This window comes from Anopheles cruzii, chromosome 3, assembly GCF_943734635.1.
Source record: "Anopheles cruzii chromosome 3, idAnoCruzAS_RS32_06, whole genome shotgun sequence".
Classification (NCBI taxonomy): domain Eukaryota; kingdom Metazoa; phylum Arthropoda; class Insecta; order Diptera; family Culicidae; genus Anopheles; species Anopheles cruzii.
Window position 1 is genome coordinate 49,372,186 of NC_069145.1, and position 18,363 is coordinate 49,390,548.

The following is an 18,363-nucleotide window of genomic DNA, read 5'->3' on the forward strand; positions in this document are numbered from 1 at the left end:
TGTTCCTGTAAAGAGTTTTTCCCATCCGCCCGGGATGTTTAAGTGGACAAAAATCGATAAGCTTGCGCCGTGCCTTACCGTCCGTCAGTCGCCCGGAATCGAAGTGGAATCGGAGTTTTTCTATAGTGAGAAAAGGGTTTCTCACGTTCGCTCACGAAGATTTTCATGCGCACTGTCAAATTGTCTGTCACTGTCACGCACGCATTGTTTTGATCGGTTTTTTGTTTTGATTGTTGCGGTCAGGGAGTGGAATTTATTTATTATTTTACAGAATACATATAAAGCTATGCTTAATACTATTAAGCCAACGTGAGAAATATCGTCTCAGTATAGAAAAGTCGTCTCAGTGAAAAATTAATTGCATTAATTAAGTGCAGATAATTTGTAGGCGATATTTGTGGGTTGGAAGAAAAAGGCATTTGTTTCGGCTTTTTGTAGAAGATAACAATCAGTTTGTAAATTGATACTGATTAAAGCGGTGGATGATTGTTGTTTGAGTCTGATAATCTTTTGTGTTTTTCATTATTTCATATGTTCTTTGTCTTAACATGGTAATCTAAAGAAGAAAAAAAAATGAGTTATCAATCACATTAAACTACCAGATTTTTCATCTTTCCAATTCATAGTTTCAAGTGATTATTTCGAGCAGCACGCATAAATGTGTTGCTCGATCCACAACTCGAATCGACTTTCGGCGTCGGCTACACGCACACTAATTAACTTGGCGTTAGCTCGAAATAATAACTTGCTCTAGGATTCATACAAAAAATTATCTTGGCGTTTAAATCCGGCCATTCGCGTTCATTTCGCTGTGGTTTGTTTTACTTCAAAATTAAACACGCTCGCGCGTAAAGTTGTGAGCGAATATTAGTGAGAATAGGCTAAACACGTGTAGTTGAAACCCGACTGATGCGAGTAGAGAGAAAGACGAAGTGCCAGTGAGAATGGCCCGTGGGGCACCTGAATCTAGCCCTGTAAACTCGAGCGCACCCGAATCCGGCGCTATAGACGTGAGTACGTGCGCCGAGTGAGCCGGTAGAACTTGGTGACCAAACGAGCAGTCGCTCTTTCGTGTGCAGCTGCTGAACGGTACGCATCGTTGTCGTGTTTTATATCCAACATCTAGATCCAGAAATATTATTGGCGCTACGTACCCAAGCCGTCAAAGACCGTCAACGTGGTCATACTCAACTCGTACTCGTAATGACAACTCGTAGTCAGGCTTTGTTCGAGCCGAATGCGGACAGCAGCGGACCGGAGGTCAAATGGAGGTCAACCGTGCAGCAGCTTGTCGTGATCCACTCCGAGATGGCAGTGGAGAACGCAGCGTTGAAGCTGCAAAATGAAAAGCTGCGAAAGCAGCTGGAGGAGCAGATCCAGGTCATAGGAGCAGATCCAGGTCCAGAAACAATGAGTCTGAAGGCTGAAGTCACCAGCAAAATTATTGGTGAACAACAAGCGGCCCTGCGGCAACAAAAACAGTCGCCTACGCTTGCGCAAATGGTTGGCGATATAAATGTACCGGACAGGTACGAATGGACGCGTGTGCCGACGAAAGCCGAGCTGCGGCAAGCACGGACGAAGAAGCAGCAAAAGCAGCAGCAACAACAACAGCAGAAACCGGGAACGACAATGCGTAGACGAGTGCGCAACGACGTTGTTCGAGTAGTGCCGGCCACCGGCAAGACCTGTGAAAAGGTCGCCACGGAAGTCCGAAAGGACCAAAAAGCTAATGCGGTCGTGGGGAGCATTGAAAAGAATGCCAGAGAGCACATGCTGGTGAAACTCAAACCGTCGGCGGACGCACAGTGTTGCGTAAAACTTGGACGTTACTGTACGTCCTAGCCGCTGACACCAGCGCAGCTGACGGATTTGCCGGGTACTGGAGCTGTCACGACGTCACACAGACAGCCCCAGAGCGGACGGCAGGTGACAGGAAGAAAGGTGGAACGTGCTACAACGACAGTTGTGACAGTGAGAAGAAAAACAAATAATTTTTGAGCGCCTCATGGCATTATGAAAATAATAAAAGAGGTTCTACAAAAAGGTTTTAACGTGTCGCTAACTCAAGAGTGAATATACTTAACACACAGGCTGTGCAGACTGCGACTAATGAGATGGTTGGTGAAGGTCGGTCTGTCGGTGCGTCATGTCAGAGATGACAACGGTGTACATTCGCGACATCGACATGCTGGCTGAACAGAATGAAGCACTCAGCACACATCCGACGTGCGTTCGGGAAATGAAAGTTCGGAACGTCAGCACGCGTTGTCTTGCATTGGATTGTATGGGACACTTCACACAGGCAACGGCGGAAAGTTACGCCGTCGAAAGTAAGTCATAAAATATACAACCTAGGGCTCGCCAAGGTTCGTATAGTTGGAAGTGTGGTGGACGGGGCGAAAATATTTTGACAGTTTGTTTTTGTTTTTGTTTTGGTTTGTTTCTGTCAGTTTCACGAAATTTAAATTGATGTTATTTTGAAAAAGAAAACTAAAATAATTCTGTTGTATTCGGGTATAAAATGACATTAAATATAAAACACATATAAAATTTATTTGAATTATTAGGCATCCCGGGATGATAATATAGAGATCGATTGCTTAGCTTGAGTAACCGTGTGAACATTGCCACCATTTTGCAGAATCAGTATTAATTCTACGAACCGGTGCGGTAAATCGAACCGGTAAATCTACGAACCACCAATGAACGATCGAAGTAATTTCAGTTGGTTCTACAAGTCTGGATCGATTTGACAGTACGTTGAATAGTACAAACCAACGCGTATTAATTAATAAGTGCTGCAACTTGGTAGAGCAAGCATATCTGTGAAACGCGAGTTAACACACTGCACAGACGGTGATACTCGCCGAGATGTCTCCGTTTTTTGTTGGTTTCATGGACCCAACAACGGCCCGATGATAACAAAACGGCACTAATAAGCGCTAGTTCCTCATCACCCGATGCATTTAACATATTGACACAAACAATGTAACCGGCCAAGGAAATAAACGACTCACAACGATTTCAGAGATTTGCCAACCAGTCATAACAAAACAACAACAACGCATTTCGCCTCAAAACATTTTTTCTCTTGACAGATTATTTGTGTTTATATTCGCAAGTTCAAGACATTGAGTTTTGATACGAGAATTGAAACAGTTTTATGATGAATTTGTGTTTGAATTACAAGTAATAATTAAATTAAAATTATTTTGCATGCTTGTGATACAAAAAAACCTCAATTGAGTAGTCTTCGATTAGTTTTAAAATACACAAGGTGTATCAATGTTTTCCCCCGAACGACAGCGGCGAAATGACGGTTCCAAATTCGGCGACGGCGGTGTGAAGCCGTCGGTCACAAATTTGGTTGATCCCAACTTTCATCTCGCTGTCTGAAGACTGCTTGAGGAATGGACTGCAAACGGCACGATTCTCGGTGCCGCGCCGCAGGGTAGCAGAGCTGACCGAAAGCAAGCTCCGGATCAGCTACACAAGATGTACAGTGAAGGAGCTAGGGCCGCTGCCGTTGAACCTTAAGCGCTCTGCAGACAGCGGACTGAAATTTGGGACCGACCGACCGCTTCTTCGATGCCTTCACACCAATGTGCCGAATTTGGGAACGTCCTTTCGCCCTTTTTGTTCGGGGGAAAACATTGAGACACCTTGGGTATTTTAAAACTAATCGAAGACTACTCAATTGAGGTTTTTTGTATCAGAAACAATTTTAACTTAATTATTACTTGTAATTCAAACACAAATTCATCATAAAGCTGTTTCAATTCTCGCATCAAAACTCAATGGATCTTGAAGTTGCAAATATAAACACACATAATCTGTCAAAAAACAAAACAGACCGAAATATTTCGCCCCAACCACCACACCTCCAACTATACGAACCTTGCGAACCCAAGGCTGTCTATTTTAGAAATTTTACTTTCGACGGAGTAACTTGACACCGTTGCCGGTGTGAAGTGTCCCATACAATCCAATGCAAGACAACGCGTGTTAACGTTCCGAAATTTCATTTCCGAAACGAACTTCGGATGTGTGCTGACGCCTTTAAGCGCTGCTATCGTTCCCTGGAACGTGGTCACCTCATGCAGGGCTGCAAGGGACCAGATCGTGTGTCCCTGTGTCTCAACTGTGGCCAGTCGGAGCACGAAAGCATATGTGTACGGCACTAACAAAGTGCATCATCTGTCACGGGGAGCACCGGATTAGCGGTAGCCCAGCCTCCTCTTCATACTAGGTCGATGCGTCGAGATTCGGAATTTGTTTGACACACAAAAATGTTTATAAAATTTGAATGCGATTTTCTACATTGTTCAAAGTATGTGCCATTGCTAGCTATACATTTCTCTTATCTCTCTGCTAAATCATGGATTCCCAGAGGAAAGAATTCTTCGACTTTTTAAGTAAACTAATTAGTCTTCCCATTTCGACTTCCTCGTAGAAAACGAAGAGCTGCTCAGCCAATACGTGTCCCATCGAGGAAAATGAATGGTATTCAGAAAGAACCAAGTCTGGCGAATAACGCGGGGAGGGATAGCAGCTTTCATCCAAGTGATTTGATAGTATCCTGAAACAGTTTTGTTTTTTTGGGCGCCTAGTGCTTGATTTCAAGGGCCACCAGGCGCCCCCATCGAAACCCCCTAGAATTGCATTTTGGTCATTTTTCGATCAATGCATGGTTCAAATAGGACATTTGTTATCAGTAGCGATCGGAATTAACGTTTGCATCAGATTTTAGGAGCTTGTGAAACACCACAACTTTCTGTCCCACCAGAAAGTTCGTTTTTTGGAGTCCTTCAAGGCTTTTTTTTGTAAAGTCAAAATCGCCATTTTGAAATGTTTTAAACCACTTAAAGCACTGTGATCTTCCAAACACAAGTCCCGACAAGCATTTGGTGCGATTCCGAAGCAGTTTTCTTCAACAGGGGCAGAAAAATAATAATCCCCGCAAAACGTCATTTTCAGGCACAAATGTTGGCATGGTCTAACCCTTTCAAAGATGGGTTGCAAACCGAAATATTTTTTTCTTCGACCTGAAATCATTTACCGGATATCAACACAAGGTAATGATAAATGAACAACAAAACTGGGAAGTCCCAATCGGCAGATACAGCCATCTTTTTAAAATTCCGAATCTCGACGCATCGACCTAGTAGTGCTGCAGATGAATGGGAATGGATGCAGCGCAGCCCACGACTTACTGGCCCAGGCTGCAAGGACTTACTCCTGCCCAGAACTTACTGTCTAGGTGCTGCTAGTTTCCGAAGCGTACAACATTCCAACCAACGGTCGGTGGGAAGCAGACTCCGAAGGCATCTGTGCAGTGGTCGCGGCTGGCCAACCCTATTCAACGAGTCAGATGCAGGGCTCCCGGCCTAGTGATCGCGGACGTGGCAGGCATCACGTTTGCCAGTTGCTACGTGCCTCCTAGGTGGAGCCCGAGCGAGTATAAGGCAATGCTTGACCTGCTAACGGCCACGTTGTGAGGCGGCCTCGTGTCGTTGTCGGGGGTGGCTTCAACGCCTGGTCGACAGCATGGGGCAACAGGTGTGATAATCTGAAAGGTCGGATGCTGTCCACGGCACTTAAAGACCTTGGCTTGCTTTTGCAGAATAACGGTAGAGAGCCCACCTATCGTGGCAGTGGTGCTGCATCGTCATCCTGGATCCACATTACGTACGCTAGCCCATCGGCTCACGTCAGTGGATGGCATGTGACATCACGCTTCAGCTTCTCCGATCATGCCGAGATCAGTTTCGTGGTTGAAGGGAAAAAAGCGATTGCGGGGTAACATTGCCTAGAGTCGAAGCACTGCCAAGGTGGAAGGTAGGCCATTTCAAGAAGAATGCGTTCCTCGGAGCGCTGGAAGCGGCAGATTTCGACGGGGCAACTCAGTTTGCCGAGATTACACGCGGGTTTACCAGCGCCTGCAGCAGGGTGATGCCTTGCGTCCGACGCAAACCGGGCAAACAGACTGGTAAGCCCGTGTTCTGGTGGAACCCTGAGATCGAACGGCTCCAGAAGCCGGTGGGCATAGAAGCGAGTGCATGTCCAGGCTTCACCAGACGAGCGCAAACAGCTAGGACAGGAAATGAAGGAAGTTAAGCGATTGCTGACACATGCCATCCGATGTAGCAAGAAGAGCTGCCTCGAAGAGCTGGCGCGATTACTGAATGTGCCCCCCCCCCCCACGCCCCTCCCACAGAATGAATAGACTCCCCTGACTGCAACGCCTGCCCAGGGGTGCCGGATACCGCTGAGCATGTGGTATTCGAGTGCCTACGCTAGTTCTTCAATAAAGAACACTATTATTTAGAAACTGCACAGTTGTCAAAACCGTTGAGAATTCACTAGTTCCCTTCGGGAACGCAAATAAAACATAAGTAGTAGACATGGCCGAGAGTACCCATACCTTTCTAGAATTGTTTTTTTTATAGTAGAGTAAATATGTTATGAAATCTCCTTTTACGGATCAGGATTACGGCGCCCCCGTTTAAATATGGGAAGAATAAAAAATCAGCCGCGGTGTCACAATGAAACAACATTCATCAGAATTTGAACATATTAAGTATTACGATGATGAGCGGTAAAAATTACCAATCCAGGAATTATCTTGCCCCGTTGATAGAGTAGTCGGCAACGCTCGTCGTTGTCATGCAGCTGACCTCGGTTCGATACCCGAGTTCGGCGTGACAAGGGGTTGGCGCGGGGCCAACAAGCCCGCCCGTAAAAACACGACGATACAGTAAGCAACAGAGATTAACATTGTCTCTGTCGCAGGGTAAGACCACTCGACGGTTGTAATTGCCGGGTAAGACGAAGAATCTCTTATCACGGCAGGCGGCCCAAGAAGAAGAGATTATCTTAGTGACTCGTTCCTAAATCAATTGTTCAAAGCGCTGATCGATTAAGGTGTAGCTGGGGTTGGGGAACTGACGTTATTTGCATTATAACCGATATAATAACCCATCGATTATGGGGCATGATTTTTGTTTTTGTGAAGGTACCAAGTGATGAAAAGTAGGTTTGTCCCAAAATGGGTCTTCGGCAGAGGGGTCAATGTTTGAATCTGGCCAGTGAATAAAAAGGATGAAAATATCAAATGTTGTAATAGAATAAAATCAATTTGTTTCATAAACTTTATGTTTCCCTATCGGTCGTGAATGGTTAAATGACGTGAGATTGATTTTGTTTAAAGTCTTGTATGGTCACCATAATTAATAATTATGTTGCAAAAAGTTTGTTCGCTTTCATTTCATACCGTTATTACCAGTACGTTCGAGCAACATAACACCTTGAAATACTATGTGTATGAAAACCAAGATAATAATTAATTAATTTGATAATCATAATTCATATGAACTGAAACAGTATATCTGATGAGTTTGACCTGTTGTAAGTAAGTTTAAAGTATGCGAGGCGTAAGCTAGGGCAAGTGTATAGGAACAAAGAAAATCAAAAGTAAGGTTGGGTTTATGGCTTGCAATCCGATGGTGTATTTGATATAAATTACCAGTAGCTGTATTATCAGACATTCAATTCTGAAGTATTGTTTTATTTGCAAAATCAATTTACCAGTACTTAATGGCCCTTTATCTCTTCATCATCATCCGGCAGCTACAACTGCCGAGCGGTGCTGGCCTGCAACAGAGACTCCCGTCACCGCTCGCGGGAGAGCGCTTTCGTCTGCCAACTCTTTAACCCTTAATAACCCTTTATCTACAAGTTTTAGTTTTCGTCGTACAGTAACAATAGCATCTAACAGACTAAAGCACAGAAATGGGTAACTTTAGTTTGTACCTGTCGAAACTCTTCTAAAGCATTTTGTTTGTCAAATAAAAGATGCCATTTCCCATTGGTTGTAGGTAACAGCCCATGTGTACGGCCTAGAAACTAGAAAAAATTTGGTATATGAATAGCTACCAAACAGGAACATTGGAACTTTATTTATTGTGTTTTCAAGAAGAACACAATGTGTGTCTACAATAGCTGTCTTCCCTCACTCGTGTAGTGTACTAAACTAGTAGAATTGAGGTTTTAGTTTATCATCCTTATATTTCGAAAGACTAGCGTTTTTTGATATAACCAAATAATGCAACGATTTGCAACAATTATGAGTTTAACTTCGCTACACTCCTCAGCTATTACTTGTTCAGGATACTTCATCAAGCCGTGCTCGTGCTTGTATTTAAATGACAAATTTCCACGCTCTCGCAGCTGGACTTCATGCATGTAACATTTTGTTCGCGAAGGACCGTAAGGTCATTGGAAGCTTCAATAGCGGTGATTCAACTTGCAACACGACTCGTGTGTTGAGTCTTGATTGAAAGTTCGATCATCCGTGGAGGTGCATGACTGTATTGCGCCGATCAAGAGCGAGGAATACATATTAGATATTAAAAGGAGAGAAAAAATGTCTTTCAATTCGACATGCTGTCTAAATGGTGGTAGACTCGCTACTGTTTTCGTTGCTCTCGTTAAGAGAGGATCTTGTTGCCGATCCCGTGGTGGTCGCCGAGTTTGTAGGGTTTGCCGCCGAAGATTCGTTAGCACTTATCATGGAGGAGTGTTTTGGTGATTGATTTTGCATTTCTGGTACCGCAAGCCCTTCCTTTATTCGCTTTTTTTGCTTCATGCGTCTATTTTGGAACCAGATTTTTACCTACGTAATCAAATAGAAATGAGATTAGTTTTCTAAACAACCGTAACTCAGCTGGCTGTTGCCAACCGTAGTTAGAAGTAATGCTTACTTGCGTTTCGTTAAGATGCAACGCGTTTGCTATCTCTATTCGCCTTGCTCTTGTCAGATACTTATTGAAGTGAAACTCTTTTTCCAATTCGGTAAGTTGTTTGTTGGTGAAATTAGTTCGTCCGGTACTGTTATTGTTAATTAAAAAACTGGTTTGATGGGGTGACACGGTACTGGGAGCGACTGTGAAATTAGAAGTTATGAGCCAAAGGGGGACGTACACAAAAAAGGAAAATAGGAGAAAGAAGAACGGTATACAATTAGAAAAGCCAAAAATAATATTCATTTTTTTTCGTACGTCAAGATAATACTTACCAATGGTCGTATGGCTTGGAATTCCGCGCAGTGGATCTATGATGTGTGGTGAAATATGGTATTCGGGAGGAGTTTGTACATTTACAGGCTTGCTCACTAGAAGTACAAAAGAAACAAATTTGTCTTATTTTATCATTCTTTTAGCAGTATCATGCCATCACGCCAGTAACAGATTGACTTCTTGTGCCTGGCCCAAACTGTAAAGGAATATGAGTTTTTGTTTTGTAAATTGTAACTTTACAGTAACAATAGACATTTGAACAGGACTAGTCAAGTTGTAGTATTCAAACTCTATCAACTCTATTTATAGCAGCGCAAACACAGAATATGTTTCAGTGTTTATAGTGAAGCACGTTGGTGAAAATCATTACAGACATCGAGTGGAGATTTGATTGTTTCATTTGTATTAAGCTGGCTTAATCGTACGGATCGACTATGGAAGATAGAATCAGTGTAGATTTTAGTGTGTTACTTCAACGATTGATTATTATTGCGTAGTGCACAGGAAGCTTCACAAGCGTTATCTTGACGTGATGTCAATCTGTGGACCAAATGGACTGCGTTTAAGCAATAAGACCGCTCAAAGTCGCATTGCAATCCCCTTCGAATCAGTATCAGATATCAATATGGTTGAACCAGTTGTGAAGACTACGTACATGCCCACATACACGTTTGTTGGAAATTTGGCATCGTCCCTCTCATTCACTCGATATATTTACTACTCGCAAGCAGCAAATCAAATATTTGGAACACTTTATTATATTCTACTTCAGTAGGAAGCGATTACAGCTCACTGCTTGGTGTTGTAGTACGCAAGCGTTACGATTACGGTTGATAGCCAAGGGATTTTTTCAGCGTATGAACCAAATGTTTCCTATCAGCCTCAACCCTTATGCTAGCCGGTTTCCACTGCAGCAACCGCTGGTGTGTTGCTGATGTACTTCTGATAAACATTTATTTATTGATAAGCCCTTTTGGCTACTGTTTTTGATGGTTCAGTCCAGGGAGCCTCGTTTCGGTGCGCATTGGTAGGCTAGCGCAATATGTTGCGCATTCAGAGCGCTATCGGAGAGCCGTTCAAAAACATGCGCGACACGTCGATGAATGTGAACGCGAGTAAACATTTTGGCTAGGTTTCGTGGTCAGCCCTAGCCACATATGAGCGTTAATAACCTGCGATAGAAATGAGATCATTTGTCGTGACTTATCAGTCACATGAGGTATTCTGTGTCTACGAGCCTTCTTCTTTTTATTCCTATTGCCACATTACCGTTCTTTCTACCGGCTTCGCCCTGAACAAACGCTCTTGGCATTCTATTATCTTAGTAAATGTTACTAAAGTATTTTACCTTAACAACTTTTGGATACCGGCAAATGGCAGTTGCCACCGTTGTTTGAGTCACAGTATCTACATCCTCTGAGAACATATGGCCGGAAGTTGGATGAATACCCAAATACTGGAATACTCAAACCCTGAACAATATGTAAATAAATCTGAGAAATTTTGCTTATCTTTAAGGTAAGATATCACCAACTTGAGGTGCCAAGGTTATTTGCTAGCCTCATGTTGTTGAACTCCCAACAAGGCTCACTGGCTTCGCTGTTCCATATCTCAACTGGAAAGGGGGGACTAAAGGGAGGTAAAATTGATTCGGGGAAGAGCCCAGCCGTTGAACAGTGAAGGATCAGTACGATTAGAGGTGTGAACTTGTTGAATTTCAAAACAAGCGCTAATTTACAACCGTTAGGGCAACCCTACGGCCGAAGTGCGGAAACTGACAGGTTTAATTAATAGATTATACTCCCCAGTCAACTAGTCGAGAAGGTGCGGGTGGCTGACTAGGAACTGAGATCTTTCTGATGAGATGCCCGCCGTTGGCGACGGGTGCCCGGGTGACAAGCGATGAACGAAAGATGCTGGGAAACACTTGCAGCTGTGGGCGGTGGTTGGCAGGCTTAACTTTTTGTTGTGCCGATGCCGATGCCCGATGTGCCTCAACCTTTGGGTTCTATGACATTTTGATGTTTTGTGTTTCTTTTTCCAACGGTTTTTGGCGGGCGAGTGGAGCGAGCTCCGAAGACTGGTCCTCCCTTTGCCGACGGCGTTTTTTCGCTCGAATGTCACTGTGTTTTCGCGCAGCACGTCCATTATTGGTAGCGCAGTCAATGTAGGAACGTGATACGAGAGATGAACGACCGATGGCCAGGGGAGAAGGTACCTCTCTCGGCTAATATTGACATTAACATTCCACGGGGGGTGGGTGCGAGTTTTTAGTCGCATTGTGCACAGCTTGCGCAAACAGTGTGAGCCACCGTAATTGACGGCCTTGCACCGTCAACGAGTACTACAAGACCCCTAAAAGCGTCCTTTATTTGGATGGTAATGGATAGTTTTGGAACAAGCAAACGGCTAAACCAATACGATGACACAACGGCCGGCGGAAAGTGAGCTGAGAAGCATTCTGCAGTGAGGGCTCATTCATAAGGATACAAGGCTGTGTAGTTTCTTGAGCTGCTGCGACAGAGATCGTCAAACAACATGAAAGGATTGCGAAACACTCGGTTCAAGAATGGAAGTCCCGTAACCGGATAGACGGCGGATAGACGGACGCTGACATCCAATAGTCCAGAAAAGCCACTTGACCCGCTACCCGTTGTTGGGGTTTTCGTCGACGTATGATAAACAATCTACTCTCGACACGCGACACTGTCAAACGTTGCTCACGGGGGTGAGCGATATTAGGCATATCGGGTATAGGTATCTATCGCGCTCTCGTTCCAGTTATGCAACGGATCGTAAGATCATTGCGATCGCTACGATGTCGGTGACGTGTGTAAATAAGACGAGTTCACGACCACAAAACTCCGAAGAAAGACACATACGGGCCGGGGATAGAATTACCTTCGGGATCTGGAAACATGGAGACTTTTCGACCGCTTCAAATGCATTAGAGACCAAACGAATGGCCCGATCGGCTATCGGGTTTTTTTTGGTTTAAATCGGGAGCAATCAATCTGTTTACTGTTATCGTACCACATTTCTCATCAAGCGCGTATGAATGGCCTTTAAGAATGCAGGATGTTTTAAGTAAAATTAACATTCCCTGAATTTTGGTAAAAATACGAAAAACAGTCACAAAAGTGCACGAACGAGATAATAGGCGAACGAGGTGTGGATTTCATTTCAACGTTACGTGTGATTCGTAATTAAGTTTTGTTCAAGGTAAGGTAAAAATATTTTTTTACACCTTGCTATCATTTCTGTTGAATTGTAACGCGCGCCATAGTCCCTTCTAGGCAAATACATTAATTCGTGGTATGACAGGCAACATGGGCTAGCACTTTTCGTGGTTTATCCAGCGACATTAAGTTATGGTTGCTTTAAAATCATAAATACCATACTACCGTGCCGTCATGCGATATTCGGCTAACGGTGAACTGGCAGCGGCTTTCGTCCTCAACGTACCCAACGGATCTCATTTTTGGTTTCGTTTTGCTTTCGATCGACTGTACATTACCGGTGTGAACCACAATTCCTTCGAGAAATCTGATTGGCGTTGATTTGATGAAATTCCTGCTTTCCCGAGCGGTGAGGTGGCTTTACGTATTTCTTTCACCTTAAGCACAACGCCAAACTTAGCGTATTTCATACCGTCATTGGACGCCCGTCTGGACGGCTACAATGTTTCAATGAGAATTTTTACCCTGATTTGGCTACTTTCACTTTTGTCCATTGATCATTTTCTTGCCCCTTACTTTTTCTTGCCTATCAGCAATCAACAAGAACTAATATATTAATAAGAATAACATACAGTAAGCATATTACATTGATAACATAGCTTGTTGGTACATTTGGTTACTTTAGCTTTAACAATTCGCTCCAGCGCCATCGCCGGCCCTGACTAGGTGAACAAATCGTGAGACCTTCGTTTTTTCCGTCCTCAATGACGCGTACGGTCAAATATTCGTTCACGAAAAACGAAATGAAAATACAAAAAGCAATAACATGCCCTCTATCGCAGGGCGCACGAGTGATTAACCGCAGCCCTGTGCCGTATAAGCTGGCCGCTGAACTGCAAAGGGGAAAATAAAAACAAAGCTAAATTCCGTGGGCTCGAACGCCCCACCAACTTTGACAACTTGTGCCTGAAAGCGCACGAAGGAAATTAGAGAGGTTTAGCTCAGCGAAGGCGCAAGAACCTTACCGTGTTAGTGGTTCGTTTTAGTGGTCACTTTTTTCCCGCTCTTTCGGTCTATATATTTGGCGAATTCTTGGCCGCCCTAGAAAAGGCGGGCGCGCACCGTCTACCTACTTGAGCGTAATGCAGAGATCCGATGAGAACGCGGAGTGGAAGCGCGGATAAAACAAAAAAGCAATGTGCCTGTGCCTTTAATTATTTTATGGATCAAAGTCAAAGTCGCAAAAGACGGCACGGCCAAAGAACGGCCCTCTGAGTGACGAAAATACGGCTGACAGTTATTGGTAGCCCGGGGGTCGCAAGGGGTCATTGGCACGGCATGGTTTAAGGCTCCCGGCTAAGGGTAAGCGTTAGATCGTGTGTTGGGGGTGTACTTGAATCGAAACGACCCAAAACAGTGCGAGTTCCGTCCCTCCTCTAGGCTGACCGGTGAAATTGAAACAGTTAAGAAGGGTGCAAGGTGTGTTGCGTGCCACTTGATGTGAAAATATTGTAATTATGTACTGTGATAAAATCTTCTATTTATACTTCAGTTCGAGGTCGAGACAAGGTGCGATACCCGATTGAGCCGAGTCTAGACCAAACGTAACTACTAAAGAAACTCAACAGCAGGATTCCATTTACGGTGGTCTTTCTAGCGAATATCTTTACGAAAGTAAAACTGTAACAACGATTTGGAACAAAGTAAAATCATTGGCCATTACGGGAAAGTGCAAGGTAAACATTGTAAAAAAGTGTTAGCGAAAGTGTTACTTGGTTCCGGAACTCCAGGAACTTTTTTCTAGGTAGCCAAGCCGATGAATTAAATAATATGTAAATCAACCAGAACCGGTTCTTCCCCACAAAGTAGCTACTCCTTGGACAGTCGGCCCCCTTCTTGAACCAGTTCTTATTGTTAGTTTTCAGTTACTGGTTGATTTGAAAGGTCGTCTGCGTGGATGTCGTCGGCATGCTTCGTGGGGCAACGATAAACCAAAACTGCCATCTCCTAGGTCTATCCAAGAAGTGATCTTCTACAACTGCGATCGTTGTTTGAATGTATTTCTCTACGGTACGTTTGTCGGTTTCTAGTTTTGCGAATCTGCGATTTATAGTCTGCCCTTTTATACTGCTCCACCTTAAGGCTGTGCATTAGAGTGTAATAAGCGTTGGTTCGATTTTTGACATAAACTTAGGCCAGGTGTGTAGAAAGTGTGAAAACGTTGGACGTACAGCGGTTGTGGTAGGAGAGAAACTAATATTTGTTTTCGGTTTGAGTGACAATCAAAATTACCGCCTTCGATGGGGTTGTAGGGGTTTTTTTTGTCAAGGAAGTAGTCTCATTGGCACATTGCGATGGGTGACATTTTTGACAGTCCAGTCGGCCGCGTCCAGTTGGAAGCTAGCTGAGAGGTCTGGTGTGCGTTTTTTCGTGGTTCAGTTACTGTTACTGTCTGATGGCAAATCATTGCCGGTTTCCTTCACTCGCTATGGTATGGCTGGTAACACAGACGTTAAAAGTCCTTGTTAGTTACTCAGTGAACGTCCTTTCTCCGTACCGTTATTGGCGCGTTGAGCCTTCGTGTTAGACTTGATTACGGCATTGACCTTGTTTGCTGTGACGCATTGGATTTGTGAAATATGTAAAACGAATTTTTGTGGTAACACAATTCATCGACACACCGCGGTGCGAACGTTTCTAATTATGTAGAATCGAGTTGAATCACGCAAAAGCGTAAGGTACAAGCCGTCCCTGGGTAGAAAAAAGTGTAAGATTTTTGAATATATTTCCCGTTATTTGGACTTTTAGAGTCCCGTTTAAAGAAGATTGGCTTAATTCAAAATTGTTTTCTAAAAATTATATTTTTGAATAAAACTGTTGATTTTGATTTTCAATATTTTTTTCGAATATCTGATCTTTCGATCAACATCTCTTGAATTCACTGTCAACATCTAATAGAAGCATAAATTCTATCGGTTAAGTGTTTTCTAAAACAACTAAAAAACTCTGAGCTTGTTTGAAACGAATTTAGAATTTGTTAGCCTTTTAACGTATTACTTGCCTTGAACTTATTTGACTGCCATAATCATAATATCAAGAAATCTTTTTTTTATCTAATACTTAAGCACTGGAGTATGTTGCATGTTGAAAAATCCCCATTTCAATTGCTCTATCGCAATACTTTCTTACAATACTTTCAATTCTCTATGAATCGCAACGCAGACGCTAAAAGTCCTTGTTAGTTACTCAGTGAACGTCCTTTCTCCTTACCGTTATTGGCGCGTTGTTGTTGTAACTGAAGTTGTAACTTTGCAATGCTCCAAAATCAGTCACAAATCAGGTAAAATCAGTACTATTGCATTTTTATAGAGGAAGATGTTTAATCGCTCAAAGCATCGCTCAGCTAAAGGTTATGTTTTGCATTGTTCATAAATGTTTCGATTCTTAAGATTTTCCCTAACAAACGTTTACCACTCGTGGCGGACGCGGATGATTCGGCATGCTCCGGCATCAGAGATTATAGCTTCATCGACATGAGGGAATAATGCTTTATCGTCCCATCCGAGATAGCGTCCCTGGTCAGACACGGTCTGTAACGTCAGAGTACAGGCATTTTTTTCGTTTTTTTTCTTTTTGGTATACTGGATATTTTACAACTCTGGTGTGTATTATCGTCATGCAAACGATAACAACATTGAAGGTGAATGTCACGTTAGTCTTTTGAATTACAGTACCGCCGTTTGAATTACAGCACATTTGCCGCCACGGACTAGGCTAGGCCACACTGAAATCGTGTTTGAAGTGTAATTTATGACCATGTTGAGTATTTAATTCTTTTACTATCGCCACCGGTATTGTTAATACTGTAGCGAACGGCTTGGTTCTGTGGGCTTTTGTGCGGTTTGTTGAAAAAAAAAAACTCCAATACCCAAAAATAGATATTTCCACCGATAGAGATGGGCAGATATGCTGAGGAACCAAGAAACGTTTCGTGGTTTAGTTCAGATCACAGATTTTAGATTTGTCACAGTGATCTGTACTGGGATATGTTATGCATGTCTCTGAATTCACCATGGAAAAAGGTGAATTTCCAAGGCAATTGTGACAATAAAAAGGTTTACCCCTTTGGGAATACGTCTCCTGCTGGGAGTTGTATCTTTTTACAGAAGCGTCAGGGCATACATAAAAACCGGAAAAAAACCTCGGAGAATTGTCGCGTCTCATCACTTTATCCAGGTGCGTCGTCCAAAACAAACACGAGGTCAGGGGAAATACTCACACTGGGGCTTTGGCACGTTTCGTTTGACTTGCATCCACTTATAGGTGGGCGCGTTCTGTTGGTTTTGCTGCTGTTGTTGCTGCTGCTGCGAATGTTGCTGGGCATGCTGATGCTGATGCTGCTGCTGATGCTGGTGCTGTTGCGCGTGCATCGCCTGCTGCACATGCAAGCCAGCATTTGCATGCAGATGCTGGTGATGGTTGTGGTGATGTTGTAACTGTAACAAACTGTTGACTACTCCGTCGCCATTACTGTCACCATCGTCCGAAACGTTGGCGCTCATGAGCATTTGTGACTCAAGCATTGCGGCTTGTGTTGGAACACTTCCCCCCGACTGGTTCACGTGTTGCTGGGTATGTTGCTGCACAATAGTGTCCGAGTAGAGCGACTGCTGCTGCCAACTACTGACGCTGGCGCCAGCGGCAGGACCAGAACCGCCACCACCACCACCAGCAGCAACAGCACTAGCGGCTCCACCACTGTTTGACCCAAGTCCGGGCGAGGTAGGCGTGTGTGGATGATGGTGATGATGCAGATGCGGATGGTGGTGGTGGTGGTTGTGAGAAATGTGATGTTGCACCCCCGTCAGGTGGTGCGGATCAACTACATCGTTCGCTACACTGCCACCGAAGCCGGTGGATCCGTAGCGATGAAGGTGCAGTTTGGTGTCATGATGCGACAGATATCCGCTGGAACTATCGCTGCAGTCTTGCCCCACGGTACCCTGCTGCTGCTGGTGGTACATCGCATAGTCCAGGTTGGTGTAGCTGAGACCATTGTCCGCGCTGATAATACGACTTTCTTGGAATGGCACCGGTGGAACCGATTGACCGCTCCCGTAGTACATGGCGGCGCCCTGGCTGTCGCCGCTTTCGAAGTACAGATCGGCGGTCGGAGAACTGGAGGTGGTGATACCGTACTCGATTGCGGATGGGCTATACAGATGGGGTGTATGAGTAAAGGTGGACTGATGAACATTCGTGGATGGTGCACAGTTAGTAGCAGCGTTGTTGCTGCTATTGCTGTTACAATTTCTAGTGCTGCTGGAGGCTGCTGCCGGGTTGTTGTTGTTGTTGGTGCCCGTACTGCTGCTGTTGGTACTGGGGGCCGCAGGGCTGCCGTTGTGCCTCGGGTTTAAATTCGTTGGTATCGCTGCACTCGCATGAGCCTGCATTTGGTGCGCTTGGTGATGCTGTGAGGGCTGACCACAGCTGACACTAGTAGGTGACCCAACCGACGACGAGGAGGTCTGCCTTTGGTGCAAATGGTAGTGGTGGTGATGGTGGCCCGCCGTGAAGTACGGGTAGCCACCGGCCCCGAGGTCGCTGCTCTGAAAACCACTGCTATGCGAAGGATGATTTCCGTACATACTAATGTCTATCATATTGGCAGGACGCAATTTGAGATTGGAACAGTGTTAAACAGACGTTTCTTTTAGATTTTAACTTTGGTTTGCTTCCGTATGATCACTCTGCAATGCGAGACACGTGAACTGGTAAACCCTTTCGATAACATGATACGATAGCACAAAAGCAGCCCAGCAAGTGTGACAGGAACACGGTTCACTCACTCACGATTCCTACTTATCGCTATGCGCCGCACCACAATCATTCCCAATCATAAAAACGCCACTTCAAATATATGACACTGGCGAGCGTTCGCCCACCGTTATGCTCATAGCAAACGCAAATCACAGGCCCCGAAACCGATCTTCACATCCACATCCACTTCCAAGCACATTTTGTTTTCAACTGTAACGGTTGGTAACGCCAACGTAGCTATAGCCCCAGAGAGAGTGCTTGGAATCGCGTTTTCGTGGTCAAAA

At 44.3% G+C, this 18,363-nt stretch overlaps 1 protein-coding gene across 1 annotated transcript; it reads right to left on the reverse strand.

Moving 5' to 3' along the window:
* Positions 1 to 8,452: 8,452 nt before the first annotated feature.
* LOC128270530 (homeobox protein Hox-A1-like) lies at positions 8,453 to 17,922 on the reverse strand. Its single transcript, XM_053007937.1, has 5 exons — positions 17,078 to 17,922; positions 16,539 to 17,017; positions 9,076 to 9,175; positions 8,766 to 8,937; positions 8,453 to 8,677 (listed from the first exon to the last, which is right to left on the reverse strand). Exons 1-5 carry the CDS (start codon positions 17,920 to 17,922, stop codon positions 8,453 to 8,455), a joined length of 1,821 nt encoding a protein of 606 aa, XP_052863897.1.
* Between the last annotated feature and the right edge of the window lie 441 nt (positions 17,923 to 18,363).